The sequence below is a fragment of the Protopterus annectens genome, chromosome 16.part0 (assembly GCF_019279795.1).
Source record: "Protopterus annectens isolate FY-2018-M chromosome 16.part0, PAN1.0, whole genome shotgun sequence".
Taxonomy (NCBI): Eukaryota; Metazoa; Chordata; order Ceratodontiformes; family Protopteridae; genus Protopterus; species Protopterus annectens.
Window position 1 is genome coordinate 51,354,617 of NC_056750.1, and position 13,646 is coordinate 51,368,262.

Consider the following 13,646-nt stretch of genomic DNA (forward strand, 5'->3'; position numbering starts at 1 on the left):
GTTTTAGTCGTTTGTCTCAATTCCCCACACTGAACACATCTTTTATTGCAATCTTGCACCAAGAGCCTGTCATCCCTACAAATCCCCACCATAATAGATATATTTAATAGGACAAAGATTTAAGGTCCTCAGACATGTTTTTAATCTCAGTCATGTTAGTAAATGTGTAAACTGCAATTATATTTACACATCTTTCTATTCTCCTTGTATCATCTATTACTAATGTTTAACATACTTTAGGTTGAACAAAAAGTTATTACATTTGTAATATCCTACCTTCTTCCCTCATGCACATCCAATATCACCCATACCTCCCAACCTCCTGTCCAGACATTTTTTCTATATACATTGTTGTTAACTTCATATCCCTTATTACAAATAGAAAATATATATATCACTCAATTTCCTCTTTCTCCAATGTTCTGAAATGCACATTTATTTTCTTCCTCAACTGTAGTCCTAAGTTCTGAAAACTATACTTATCTCATGGTGCCAATGAACTCTTTTTCCACACTTCATTCATATTTTTTCAAATAACATAAAAGTTTCAAAAGTAACCTCAGAAAAGTCTTCTATTCCTTATTGTATTCATGTCCTCATGTTCTGTACTTTAAACCCCAAAGGTAAAACAATACTATCCATAACTTTATATTGCTTAATAGCATCACAGTTCTTTGTTTTAATTCTTACTACAGTTCTTCTGTTTTGGTTTTGCTGTCATTGCACCAGTTCTTGTCCTTTTTCATCTTGAAACACAGTATCTTTTTGGCCTTTGTTTACCATTTCTGCATATGAAAACATTTTCTGGCTGCTCACAACAATATTGTGTGGAAGGGGCATGCCTTTAAAGCCAGCTACTCCATTGGCCAAGCATACACCCCCAACAGCTGTCCACAGCTTCTGGTACTCCAGTTTCTTTTCCTAATTCACCAGGCAGCACCTCATCTGTTACCTCTTCCAGCATATGATTTTATTTTTATTTTATTTTTATTTATTTTACATTTGTTGACCGGGCTAGTCTAGCTGGATACATGTCCTTTTTCAGTAGAGGCCCGGGGAGAAAAGCTCCCAAACATGAGAACAGTTTAGCATTACAAATTGATAGAAATCTTACATTGTAAAGAATAAGGAGACAGTAAAATAAACATTATATACATGCTTGTAAAGAGAAATCATAGGTGGAATAGGTCTGAAAAGGTAGATAAGGAGGAAGTAAACTGGTTGATAGTTAGTGAGAGAGTAAAGAGTAGGATAATGTGAAAGCTGTGGGTATTAATCTGGGGTTGGACATGGGCATAACCAATGGGACTTGAAATATTCTCTAAGATTGTTTTTAAATGGCGTGAGTGATGTCATGAGTCTAAGGTTATTGGGAAGGGAATTCCATAGCTTACCAATAGAGTTAGCATAAAGAGCGTCGCCACCTATGTTGTTAGATTTGATGGTTAATACTTGAATACTATTTGATGATCGAAGGGAACTGAGGTTGGTATATGGGGTCAGGATATTGGACAGTGAGGGGGTTTTGTCGGGTTGATGAATTATTTTGAAGGCTTCCGTGAGTTGATTAAATTTAAGAAGATTGGGGAGTTCTAGCCAGCTGAGTTTCTTGAGGTTATGGCAATGGTGGGTACGATAAGGTGTTCCTGTTATGAATTTGGCTATGTGGTGGTAGGTGGTAGAAAGGTTGTTGAGCTCACGTTTATTCAGGAAGGAAAATACCGGGGAGGCATATAGTAACGTGGAAAGAAGATGTGTACGGGCAATGGTTAATTTTGCATGAGGAGTAAGAAAGTTCCTGATTCTGTACATTGAACCTAGTTTCTTGTTAATAGATTTAATGGTTTGGGAAGTATGGAGATCGAATTTGAGCTTGTGATCAATAGTGACACCTAATAGCTTGGTGTGGGAGATGGGCTCTATGATGGTTCCATTAGAGGATTCCACAACAAAGGAGCTAGGTTGAGACGGTTGCACCATTAGGGTTAAGGAAGTGGTAGACGAGGGAAAGAATAAAAGTAACTTGGTTTTATTTGGGTTGAGAATGAGTTTCAGGTCAGAGAACCATTTTTCAACTTTGGCAAAACATTGTTGGGTGGCTACTTGCAGTTTCTGGAGAGAAGGATCAGAGCAGATCAGGGTAGAGTCGTCTGCGTATTGGATGCAGGTGGAACTAGGGATGATAGTGTGAAGATCATTTATAAAGACAGAGAAAAGAAGGGGACCAAGTATGGAGCCTTGGGGGACGCCTATGTTGTTAGGGAGTAGTTGAGATAAACTATTTTGCCATTGGACTGCTTGTTGCCGGCCAGAAAGGTAATCCTTGAACCAGTTTAGGCCTGACTTGTCCAGATGGAGGGTATGGAGGGTGTGGAGTAATAGTTGGTGGTTGACCATGTCAAAAGCTTTTGACAGATCAAGAAAGAGTGCAGAGGATATAAGTTTTTTGTTGCGGTTGCTATTTACTGAGTCGACAAAGGAGAGGAGGGCAGTGGTAGTACTATGGTGGGGGCGAAAACCATGCTGGGTACTAGACAGTAGATTATTGATGGTAAGGTAGTGTAGGAGTTGTTTGTGAATACACTACAGTACTCCAACTTACTTTCACATCGATATTTGGCTCACCTGGTTCCATCATCTAATCAACACAGGAGTTTCCAAATCTCTTAACTCTAACTCTATAACAGCAAGCACCTCTCTTATGGAATCTGTTTGTGATAATTCAATATTCTAAATTGCAGAACACGCAACATGCTGCCTTTTTTTCTCCAAGCACTAGTGACAGTCCTCTTGTGCCACCTAGTGTCCAAAAAGAGTAAGGGAAGTTCCCTTGTACCCTGGCCAGATTTCCCCTAGTCAGTATGAATACTACCTAAGGTCTTCCCATAAAAGAATACACTGACCTACTGGGACTGCTCTGGTCAGCAATGTGTAAGTAAATAAATAAATGTAAACAAATACTGACAAACTTATCAGAAACCACTGACACTTCAAGAAAGCATAAATGCAATATATAAACTAATATGATTTTAGAAAATAATTCACAGTTCATAGCCATATCCTCCAACTGTCTGTAAAAGCCTTGCTCACAGAGAAATAAGGTAATTATTGAATGAGCAGGGCAAAAGTACATTGTTAAAAAATCAGCAGACACAGAAATACATTTTTTTTGCTGAAAAGGCAAAATCCATACCTGCAAAGTTTCAAACACTAACTGTGCTTTTCCATTGTGAAATGGTAGGAAACACCTATGGTACCAAGCTTTACTAACAACCCTAGTTCCTAAACTTGTAAGAGTCATACTTTGGAGCAATAGGAATCCCTTCAAGTCTATGGCAATAAACAAAATTCAACAATAAAATGCCAGCAATCTTGCAAGCAGATAGTAAATCTCTAGTATGCAACTCAAATATATATTGAAAAAACAACCAGAAAAAGTTATGTAACTTGGGGGATCAAAATGGAGACCAACCTATAAACACCATGCCAGCAACACTCCCCAACAAATGTGATATATATAAACTGCATATTGATTAAACGTAGTTCTCCAATAACAAAATTTTAAAGTTTAAGTTACTATATCATGCTGCATTTAAAATACTGCATTGAAACCCTCACAAACTTACCTGAAGGAAGTGTTTTAATTTGTCCATGTGCATTCTCTGAATTCCAAGCTACAAAAGAAAAGCAAGAATTAAAATAAGCCTGTGGTAACTTTAAAGGAAAACCAAATAGAGTTTTAACAACAAAAAACACTTTTTTAAAGTAACAAAATGGCAAATGAAAATGAGCATACGGATATTCCAACCACAAAAAACAAACTATCAATGCTTTCCACACCAGAAAAAGAAGTTGCCATAAAATGGGCACAGCCAAGCAACAAGAAGACAAAAAATATTAACTAAAGAGAAAACAGATCAACCCCCTATCCCTGAAGAGTTACAACTGACATTGCAACCTCTTCCGTCTGCCATACAACTTTCCTGCCAACTTCAAGCATTCGGCAATGCAATCAATCATATAGCCAATAGACTTGAAATATCAGAAACTAAAGGCCATAAAGATTTTATCTTAAATGTCTGACTGCAGCCAGAGACAAAAATGTCTGGGAAAACTAGGAGTAAGAATCTTACTGCATTGTCCTTAGGGGTGAACTAATTGCAACCCTGGAATGGTGGAAGTTTTTGAAGTTGTTTTGTAGCTTTCAGATGCTGCAACTGATCTTTGCAAAGCTCTGGGTGTGTATTATACTACAGTCAGGCGACCAGAAGTGATTTCATTCTATAACCAGCACCGAAATGATTTTCTAGATATTAGCGAGAGATATTCCAGAACTCTCGCAGCAGGACTTTGTTTTTGGAACCTTACAGGAAAGATGAGCTTTGGCTGGCTAAGACCTGTATGCTATCAATTGGAATGCATAAGTGAAGCTAAGTAACTTTTATCTGCAGTTTTATCAAATAATACATGATTTAAAGTAATTTGTTTGTGTTGCATTGAGGAATATCTAGCTGGAAGCTGTAACTTTGTTTTTCGGTAGTATAAGTGGTATTTTCAGCTAAGGCTTGTTAAAAAACCTGCATAGCCAGTGATAGTGGGAGTAGTTTCCTTCATTGTTATTCAAAATCCAAACGTAAACCCAAAGTGAAAACCAAAAAACAAAAATGAAAGGACAGGGCAAGCTCCACTGGAAAAGATACGGCAACAAATTAAGCTCCAACAGCTCACAATAAGGCACGGCTGTAAACCCGAAATGTACCAAGCAGAAAAACGAGTTTTATTAACGCCAACAAATAACTCACACGTTTTCATCAAATTTTGACTTCATCAGACAACCACATGATGGTTACACAAGTTTAAATAACCTCAACTCCCCTCCCTTAATGGATTAATTGGTAAATCAAATTTTAAAGACACAAATCACACTGAGTTGAAAACTAAAACATTTTGCAACTACATTGAATACAATAAAAACAATATTTTAAAAAACTGCATTTCTAAAACTGCATTTCTAAAACTGATCTTATAAATCTTATAAAATTAATCAACCATAAATAACTTACTATTACTTTGCAAAAGCATAAACATTCTATACTACAAAAACTAAATATCAATTTTTTTCTGACTTTAACTTCAAATATGGGACAATCGATATTTTATCATTAAGTCCAGGGAATCTGTTGGATTCCAGAAGTATTTGCCAGTTTGTTTCCCTATGGGATAGCAATACCTCCCATGGTCCACCCCTGGCATCCTGGACAACAGAATCCAACACAAAAAGGTAAAACTTCCATCTGAACACGTATTGAGATGTTTAAACAGTGCATTGTTATTGTCACATTTTTGTATGTCATAAAGATGTTCATACACTCTTCTACGGAGTTGTCTTTTAGTTTTTCCAACATAAAATGACTGGCATGATTGGCACACTGCCAAATAGACAACTCCGCAGGAATGACAATTATAAAATGCATTAGCTCTGATCTTCCTATTCCTACTTTCCAGGTAGATGGATTCCTGATTTGACATGTATTTGCACTGTGAACACCTTCCGCATTTGAATGTCCCCCTACGGGGGCATTCAAACTGTCGCTGCCTGCTCCCCTTTTCTAAAATTCTTTTCAAATTAAAACCTCTTCTGTAAACAGTTTTTAAAGTTGTATTTTTAAATCCATCAAGATCAGTTATATCCTGAAAGGATTGAAATTCCCTGGTAATAATCTGACTAATCTGTCCCACATTAGAACTATATTCTGTAATATACAGTACCTGATGAACATCACTTTCCACACAGTCCTTAGCCTGCTCGTTATTTAAACACTTCTGTCCCAAAATTGGTTTGAACCTAGTGTTTCTCCCTTTAATAACTTCGTCCTTAACTGAATTTATTAGGGCTATCGGATACCCCCTCTCCCCAAACATGCTGGTCAACTTGTCACACTCAATATTAAACAAATAATCCTGAGATGCCATACGAGATGCCCTAACGAACTGACCCTTCACAATGCCCCTTTTTTGAAATCCTGGATGTGAACTGGAAAAGTGCAAAAAGCTGTTCGAATATGTGGGCTTCCTATATACTGTTGAGATAAACCCTAGTTCATCTTTCCTAAGGGTGACATCCAAGTAATGTACTGATTCAACTGATATCTCATGAGTAAATTTTAAAAAGTTTGTAGTACCCCCAATATATGTAATAAATTCCTGTATGGTCTCCATTGGACCAATCCAAAATATGCAAATGTCGTCCAGGAACCTGGAATAATAATTCCAGTATTTTTCATAACAACTGTTATGGATGAATTTCTTTTCCCAGACGGCCATGATAATATCAGCATATGTTGGCGCACAATTTGCACCCATGGACACCCCTGCAATTTGTTTAAAGTATTCGCCCCCATAATAGATGTAATTATTTCGCAACACCAGCTCCAACAACCCCATAATCATGGTAACGTCGTTATGTGTGATCCCCGCACTCTCCCATAAAGCTTCCTCTATCCATTCCAATCCAACATCAGTAGGTATTACTGAAAACAAATCAACCACATCAATGGTGAGAAAAGTTAGATTGGACTTGTAGAGGTCTGTGGTCACTCTCCTCAAAAATTCCCAAGAGTCTTTAATAAGATGCGACTCTTTCCCCCAAACCTGCTTAAGTTTCCAATCTAAAAACTTTGCAATGGAGTGTGTCTTCGAGCCTTGCACAGCCACTATTGGACGTAATGGCGGATTGTGCATACCCTTATGGATTTTGGGCACGCCGAAAATGGTAGGCACTTTGGGGTACTGGTTTTCAAGGTAGGAAAAGGTGTCAAATTCGATGACCTCCTGATCCAACATATCCTTGATAGTTAAGTCAATCTTTTTATATGCCAAGTGTATCTCTTCAATAGATGTAATGGTATACTTATTGGTATCGTATAGTATTTCCCCCATTTTACTGTCATATAAAAGCTGGCTCATAATCACAATATCCCCACCCTTATCCGGTTGCATCACTCTGATGGAATGGTTGTACGCCAATTCGTACAATGCTGTATTCTCTTCTTCAGTCAAATTATATTTAAGAGACTCCTGGGTTACCTGTTTGCGTATTTCCCTCTCAATTCTATTTTCTAAATTGCTTAGTTGGGGATGCAGGGGTGGATTAAACGTACTAGACCTCTTAAGAAGCATACTGGGAGCAACAGGACCATGACCAAACATTTGCTGGAAATTAAGTTTACGAATAAACATTTTGAGGTCCAAAATACTATTAACTAACTGGGAACCTTTAGATGGAACAAATTTGAAACCTTTGGTAAATAGGTCAAAATTAGCTTCAGTCACAGGTACATCACTGTAGTTGTATATATGGAAACCATTCCTACTGTGTAATTGGTATACACCTATACTTTTGACTGTAATGCCCTTCCCTGTCAGCAAACCTGATACCTGTTCTTCCCCCTCCCCTGCACCCGATTGTCCCAACCCTGGGCAAATATCGGGTAAACTGGGAGGGTTTGTCCCCCCTGTTGGTTCCGAATATGTTCAGATCTCCTGGGTAAAAAATTGTCATCCAATTGCTCTATTGCATCCATAGGGGCCTGTTCCTCCCTCTCCTCTGTGGTGGATGCCAACACCTCATGATTGGAAACCAGTCTCTGTTGATTATCGGGGACCTGGTAAAATTTACCCCTAATCTGGGGCGGATGGGGATACTGTCGCCCCTCCTTATATTCCCTAAGATCTCTTCTTAACTTATTGAATTTCCTGTTAATAATAATGTCACACTGTTTATCCACATTCTTGCGTATATCATAATATTTAACTTTGTGTGTTTCAACAGTAAACAACAAGTCAGTTATAATATCATTATTACATTTGAAAATTTGCTCTGACAGTCCTTGAATGTCTTTGTCGTTTTTCTTTATAATAGCCCTCATAATGTCCAGTCCACATCTATCGAATGCCTGAATCAGTTCTACATGAAACTCACTTCCACCTATAACATTATTAGGGTATTTATGTACCCTCAGTCCTTTTGGTACAATGCCCTTGTCAATACACTCATGTAAATATGAATTGTCCAAAACCAACTAGGAGTAAGAATCTTACTGCATTGTCCTTAGGGGTGAACTAATTGCAACCCTGGAATGGTGGACGTTTTTGAAGTTGTTTTTGTAGCTTTCAGATGCCGCAACTGATCTTTGCAAAGCTCTGGGTGTGTATTATACTACAGTCAGGCGACCAGAAGTGATTTCATTCTATAACCAGCACCGAAATGATTTTCTAGATATTAGCGAGAGATATTCCAGAACTCTCGCAGCAGGACTTTGTTTTTGGAACCTTACAGGAAAGATGAGCTTTGGCTGGCTAAGACCTGTATGCTATCAATTGGAATGCATAAGTGAAGCTAAGTAACTTTTATCTGCAGTTTTATCAAATAATACATGATTTAAAGTAATTTGTTTGTGTTGCATTGAGGAATATCTAGCTGGAAGCTGTAACTTTGTTTTTCGGTAGTATAAGTGGTATTTTCAGCTAAGGCTTGTTAAAAAACCTGCATAGCCAGTGATAATGGGAGTAGTTTCCTTCATTGTTATTCAGTTTCTGTCTTATACAAGTGATACAGTGAATTATCTTCTGTTTAAACTGTGAGCTTTGGCTGGCTAAGACCTGTATGCTATCAAATGGAACACATAAGTGAAGCTAAGTAACATTTATCTGCACTTTTATCAAATAATACACGATTTAAAGTAATTTGTTTGTGTTGCATTGAGGAATATCTAGCTGGAAGCTGTGACTCTGTTTTTCAGTAGTACAAGTGGTATTTTCAGTTAAGGCTTGTTAAAAAACCTGCATAGCCAGTGATAGTGGGAGTAGTTTCCTTCATTGTTATTCAGTTTCTGTCTTATACAAGTGGCACAGTGAATTATCTTCTGTTTAAACTGTGAGCTTTGGCTGGCTAAGACCTGCATGCTATCAATTGAATGCATAAGTGAAGCTAAGTAACTTTTATCTGCACTTTTATCAAATAACACAATTTAAAGTAATTTGTTTGTGTTGCATTGAGGAATATCTAGGTGGAAGCTGTGACTCTGTTTTTCAGTAGTACAAGTGGTATTTTCAGTTAAGGCTTGTTAAAAAACCTGCATAGCCAGTGATAGTGGGGGTAGTTTCCTTCATTGTTATTCAGTTTCTGTCTTATACAAGTGGTACAGTGAATTATCTTCTGTTTAAACTGTGAGCTTGGGCTGGCTAAGACCTGTATGCTATCAACTGGAATGCATAAGTGAAGCTAAGTAACTTTTATCTGCACTTTTATCAAATAATACACGATTTAAAGTAATTTGTTTGTGTTGAATTGAGGAATATCTAGCTGGAAGCTGTGACTCTGTTTTTCAGTAGTGCATGTGGTATTTTCAGTTAAGGCTTGTTAAAAAACCTGCATAGCCAGTGATAGTGGGGGTAGTTTCCTTCATTGTTATTCAGTTTCTGTCTTATACAAGTGGTACAGTGAATTATCTTCTGTTTAAACTGTGAGCTTTGGCTGGCTAAGACCTGTATGCTATCAACTGGAATGTATAAGTGAAGCTAAGTAACTTTTTCTGCACTTTTATCAAATAATACACAATTTAAAGTAATTTGGTTGTGTTGCAATGAGGAATATCTAGCTGAAAGCTGTGACTCTGTTTTTCAGTAGTACAAGTGGTATTTTCAGTTATGGCTTGTTAAAAAGCCTGCATAGCCAGTGATAGTGGGGTAGTTTCCTTCATTGTTATTCAGTTTCTGTCTTATACAAGTGGTACAGTGAATTATCTTCTGTTTAAACTGTGAGCTTTGGTGGCTAAGACCTGTATGCTATCAATTGGAACACATAAGTGAAGCTAAGTAACTTTTATCTGCACTTTTATCAAATAATACACAATTTAAAGTAATTTGGTTGTGTTGCAATGAGGAATATCTAGCTGAAAGCTGTGACTCTGTTTTTCAGTAGTACAAGTGGTATTTTCAGTTATGGCTTGTTAAAAAGCCTGCATAGCCAGTGATAGTGGGGTAGTTTCCTTCATTGTTATTCAGTTTCTGTCTTATACAAGTGGTACAGTGAATTATCTTCTGTTTAAACTGTGAGCTTTGGCTGGCTAAGACCTGTATGCTACCAATTGGAATGCATAAGTGAAGCTAAGTAACTTTTATCTGCACTTTTATCAAATAATACACAATTTAAAGTAATTTGTTTGTGTTGCATTGAGGAATATCTAGCTGGAAGCTGTGACTCTGTTTTTCAGTAGTACACGTGGTATTTTCAGTTAAGGCTTGTTAAAAAACCTGCATACTCCTCCTGGGGCCATCTCATTTGCTCACTCAAAAAAAAAATGTATCTGCTTTTACTGTATTTGTGTTTCTTCCTACTTTATTTTGCTTTTGCATCATCTTAAAAGTACTCAATTGTATTTATTACTGATTGGTGTAACTCACTCTAAGCCTTTTAGTTTAAGCACTTGGGCTTCAGACCAGTTGTTTTACATTAAGAAGGTTTGTGGACTGCACTGTAGTGGCAGGACAGGTAGCTTACATCCTTCTAAGATGGGAACTGCTGCTTGAGGGCTCAGTGTTTATTATTCTAAAAGTGTATTAATTCTGGTTTAAGCACTTGGGCTTCAGGCCAGTTATTTTACATTAAGAGGGTTCGTGGTCTGCACTCTTGTGGGAGGAGAGGCTGGACTCTGCCTTTCTGAGCTGGGAATTTCTGGTTAGAGGCTTATAGTGCCTGCATATTTGAACTGCTTCTTACTGAAATTGGTACACCTTGTTTGCTGCAGCATAGACTAGATCCAGGCCTGCAGAATCTAGCTTTGTTTGTATAACTTGAGCACTAATCCAGGCATTCTTTAAAGTACTCAATTGTATTTATTACTGCTTGGTAGTAACTTGATTAAAGTGTAGCTATCATTCTAAGTCTTTTGGATTAAGCACTTGGGCTCCGACCAGTTGTTTTACATTAGGAAGGTTTGTGGCCTGCACTGTGGTGGCAGGACAGGTAGCTTACATCCTTCTAAGTTGGGAACTGCTGATTGAGGGCTCAGTGTCTGTTATTCTAAAAGTGTATTAGTTCTGGTTAAAGCACTTGGGCTTCAGGCCAGTTATTTTACATTAAGAAGGTTCGTTGTCTGCACTCTTGTGGGAGGAGAGGCTGGACTCTGCCCTTCTGAGCTGGGAATTTCTGGTTAAAGGCTTATAGTGCCTGCATATTTGAACTGTTTCTTACTGAAATTGGTATACCTTGTTTGCTGTAGCATAGACTAGACTCAGGCCTGCATATTTGAACTGTTTCTTACTGAAATCGGTATACCTTGTTTGCTGTAGCATAGACTAGACTCAGGCCTGCTGAATCTAGCTTTGTTTGTATGCTTGTTTGCTTGTTATTTCCCTGAAACGCTAATTCCACCTAAAATGCGGCTTTTCAGCGATTCTGTGGATCCCTAGTGATATCTGCATTGCTTACTGTACTTATTTCCTTGTTTCACTTGAAAGAAAGTTACTGTTTGTCGTTTTTGCATTTAAGTTACCTGTAACACATTGCATTAAAGTTACCTGGCACTTGCTCACTAAAGCAATTATATAAGTCAGCACTAAAAAATTAAAAGCACTACACCCTCAGAAAATCCTCTTGAGTACCTTGTTCCCCATTGGCCCTTTTTTTCAATTATAAAGGAATTCCCAGTACTATTCTAGCATGTCCAAAGGTCAGTTGTCAATCTCCTCTCCGGTCCAGCTGGTGAATCTGGGAATCTTGAGGCAATGTTACAACTGCCTCATGTACACAGACAACCCTCTCCTCCTCCCAACATATTCCAACACATGGGAGAGTTGCAATCATATAGCCAAATTGGAGGCTAAGCTCTCTCAACTCAGTACTGGCATAACCAGTCAGGGGGAGAAGGAAACCACACTCACTACAATTCCAGTCTCACATAGACCTACCACGACAGCAAACCAAACACATAAACACACAAAAACATACCTGGAGGCTCTAAATAAAAATCTGCCTAAGCAGCAGAGACCTCCAAAGCAGACACCCAAGCAACCACTACCCCAAAACAAAACACGTGCAACACATAGCTCACAAAGCCAGTGTGCCGAACAGTCACAGCCCTTAAGTCTACACAACACACCTGATACACTTGTAATAGGTGACTCTATCATCAGGCACACTGACATCCCGCTCACCAGGCTGAACAAGGAGAAGGTCACAGTGAGCTGCCTGTCAGGCGTTAGGATCCACCACATAACACAAGCTCTCAGGTCACTCCAAGGCAAGTACAAATATGACTCCGTCATTGTCCATGCTGGTGTGAATGACCTGAGACGTACCTCCCTGGACTACATGAAAAGAGGAGCTCTCTGAGCATGTAGCCCAGGCCGGTATGACCCAGACCTTGAGTAGCATCTTACCTTCACCAAGAATGATGCCACAATATGAAGACATGATGATTAATTTCAACAATTGGCTTAAGTATTGGTGTCATTTAAAGGGGATCCAATGCCTGTCAGCCTGGGATGACATGTTCGACAAGCCACGATGCTTCGCTAGGGACGGCTTGCATCTGTCACCCCTGGGCTTTCGGATATTGGCAAAGGCTCTTGCTACCCCCATAGTGCCTTTTTTAGGCAAGGCTCAAAAGACAAACCCACCTCCATAGGAATCACAAGGGATAAGAAACTACGAGTAATGCTACTCAACGCCAGAAGTCTAAACCTCAAGATGCATGCACTCAAAACTCTCCTTAGCATGGAAAACATCGATATCTGTACAGTAACAGAAACCTTGTTCAAGGCTCCTGAGAGCACCCCAGCACTACCAGGTTATACCTCCTACCATACTTTTCGGCCCCAAAACTTGGACTGAACCAGAAAAGGAGGGGGAGTATCAATATTTGTCAAAGATACCCACACCTCCAGGTTGGTGGCACAGCACGAAGCATCAGAGACTATCCATGTGCAAATAACAGTGGGTAAAACTGCCTTCCAGGTTATAGCCTGCTACAGACCACCCTCCCAAACCCAGGAACTCCACTCGGCCTACCTGAGAACACTGGAAAATATGAAGGTCTCTCCAAACACCATTATATTGGGCGACTTCAACTACCCAAACATAGACTGGGAGCATTACTCTAGCTCCAACACCCTAGCTCAAAGGTTCCTAGAATTTATAAACTCAAAAGCTATGGAACAACTTGTTACCACTCCCACAAGAGGGGAAAACATACTGGACCTGATCATCACCAACATGGGAACTCTATGCTCCAGACCAGAAGTGTATCCCTCACTGGTAAGATCAGACCATAAACTAATCTCACTGGATATTCACATCCCAACCCCACCCGCTGCCCAAAAAACCACAGTGAAAAACTTCTCTAAAGCAAATTTCACACTCCTCAAAACTGAGGTGGAATCCTTCAAAGCCCCCAGACCTGTGGAAAATACGGCCCAGACCGCAGAATCCTTTATAAACACATTCTATGAACAGCTTCAGGAATGCATGGATCATGCAATCCCAAATAAAACCAAGACCCAATCCTCCAAAGGCAGGCGTCCTGTCTGGTGGACCCCAGCCATAAACAAACTATACAATAGAAGGAGGAAGCTACTACATGATA

The 13,646-nt window shown here is 39.0% G+C and overlaps 1 protein-coding gene across 3 annotated transcripts in view; it reads right to left on the reverse strand.

Moving 5' to 3' along the window:
* LOC122790854 (Fc receptor-like protein 5) overlaps positions 1–13,646 on the reverse strand; it is a 1,199,590-nt gene that overhangs the window by 307,770 nt on the left and 878,174 nt on the right. For 2 of the 3 annotated variants that reach the window (XM_044058503.1, XM_044058501.1), the window contains one exon: positions 3,627–3,674. The exons of the other annotated variant lie outside the window; for it this stretch is intronic. In XM_044058503.1, coding sequence (XP_043914438.1) covers positions 3,627–3,674 — 48 coding nt within the window. The remainder of the gene's footprint in view (positions 1–3,626; positions 3,675–13,646) is intronic. 3 annotated transcript variants of the gene reach the window in all.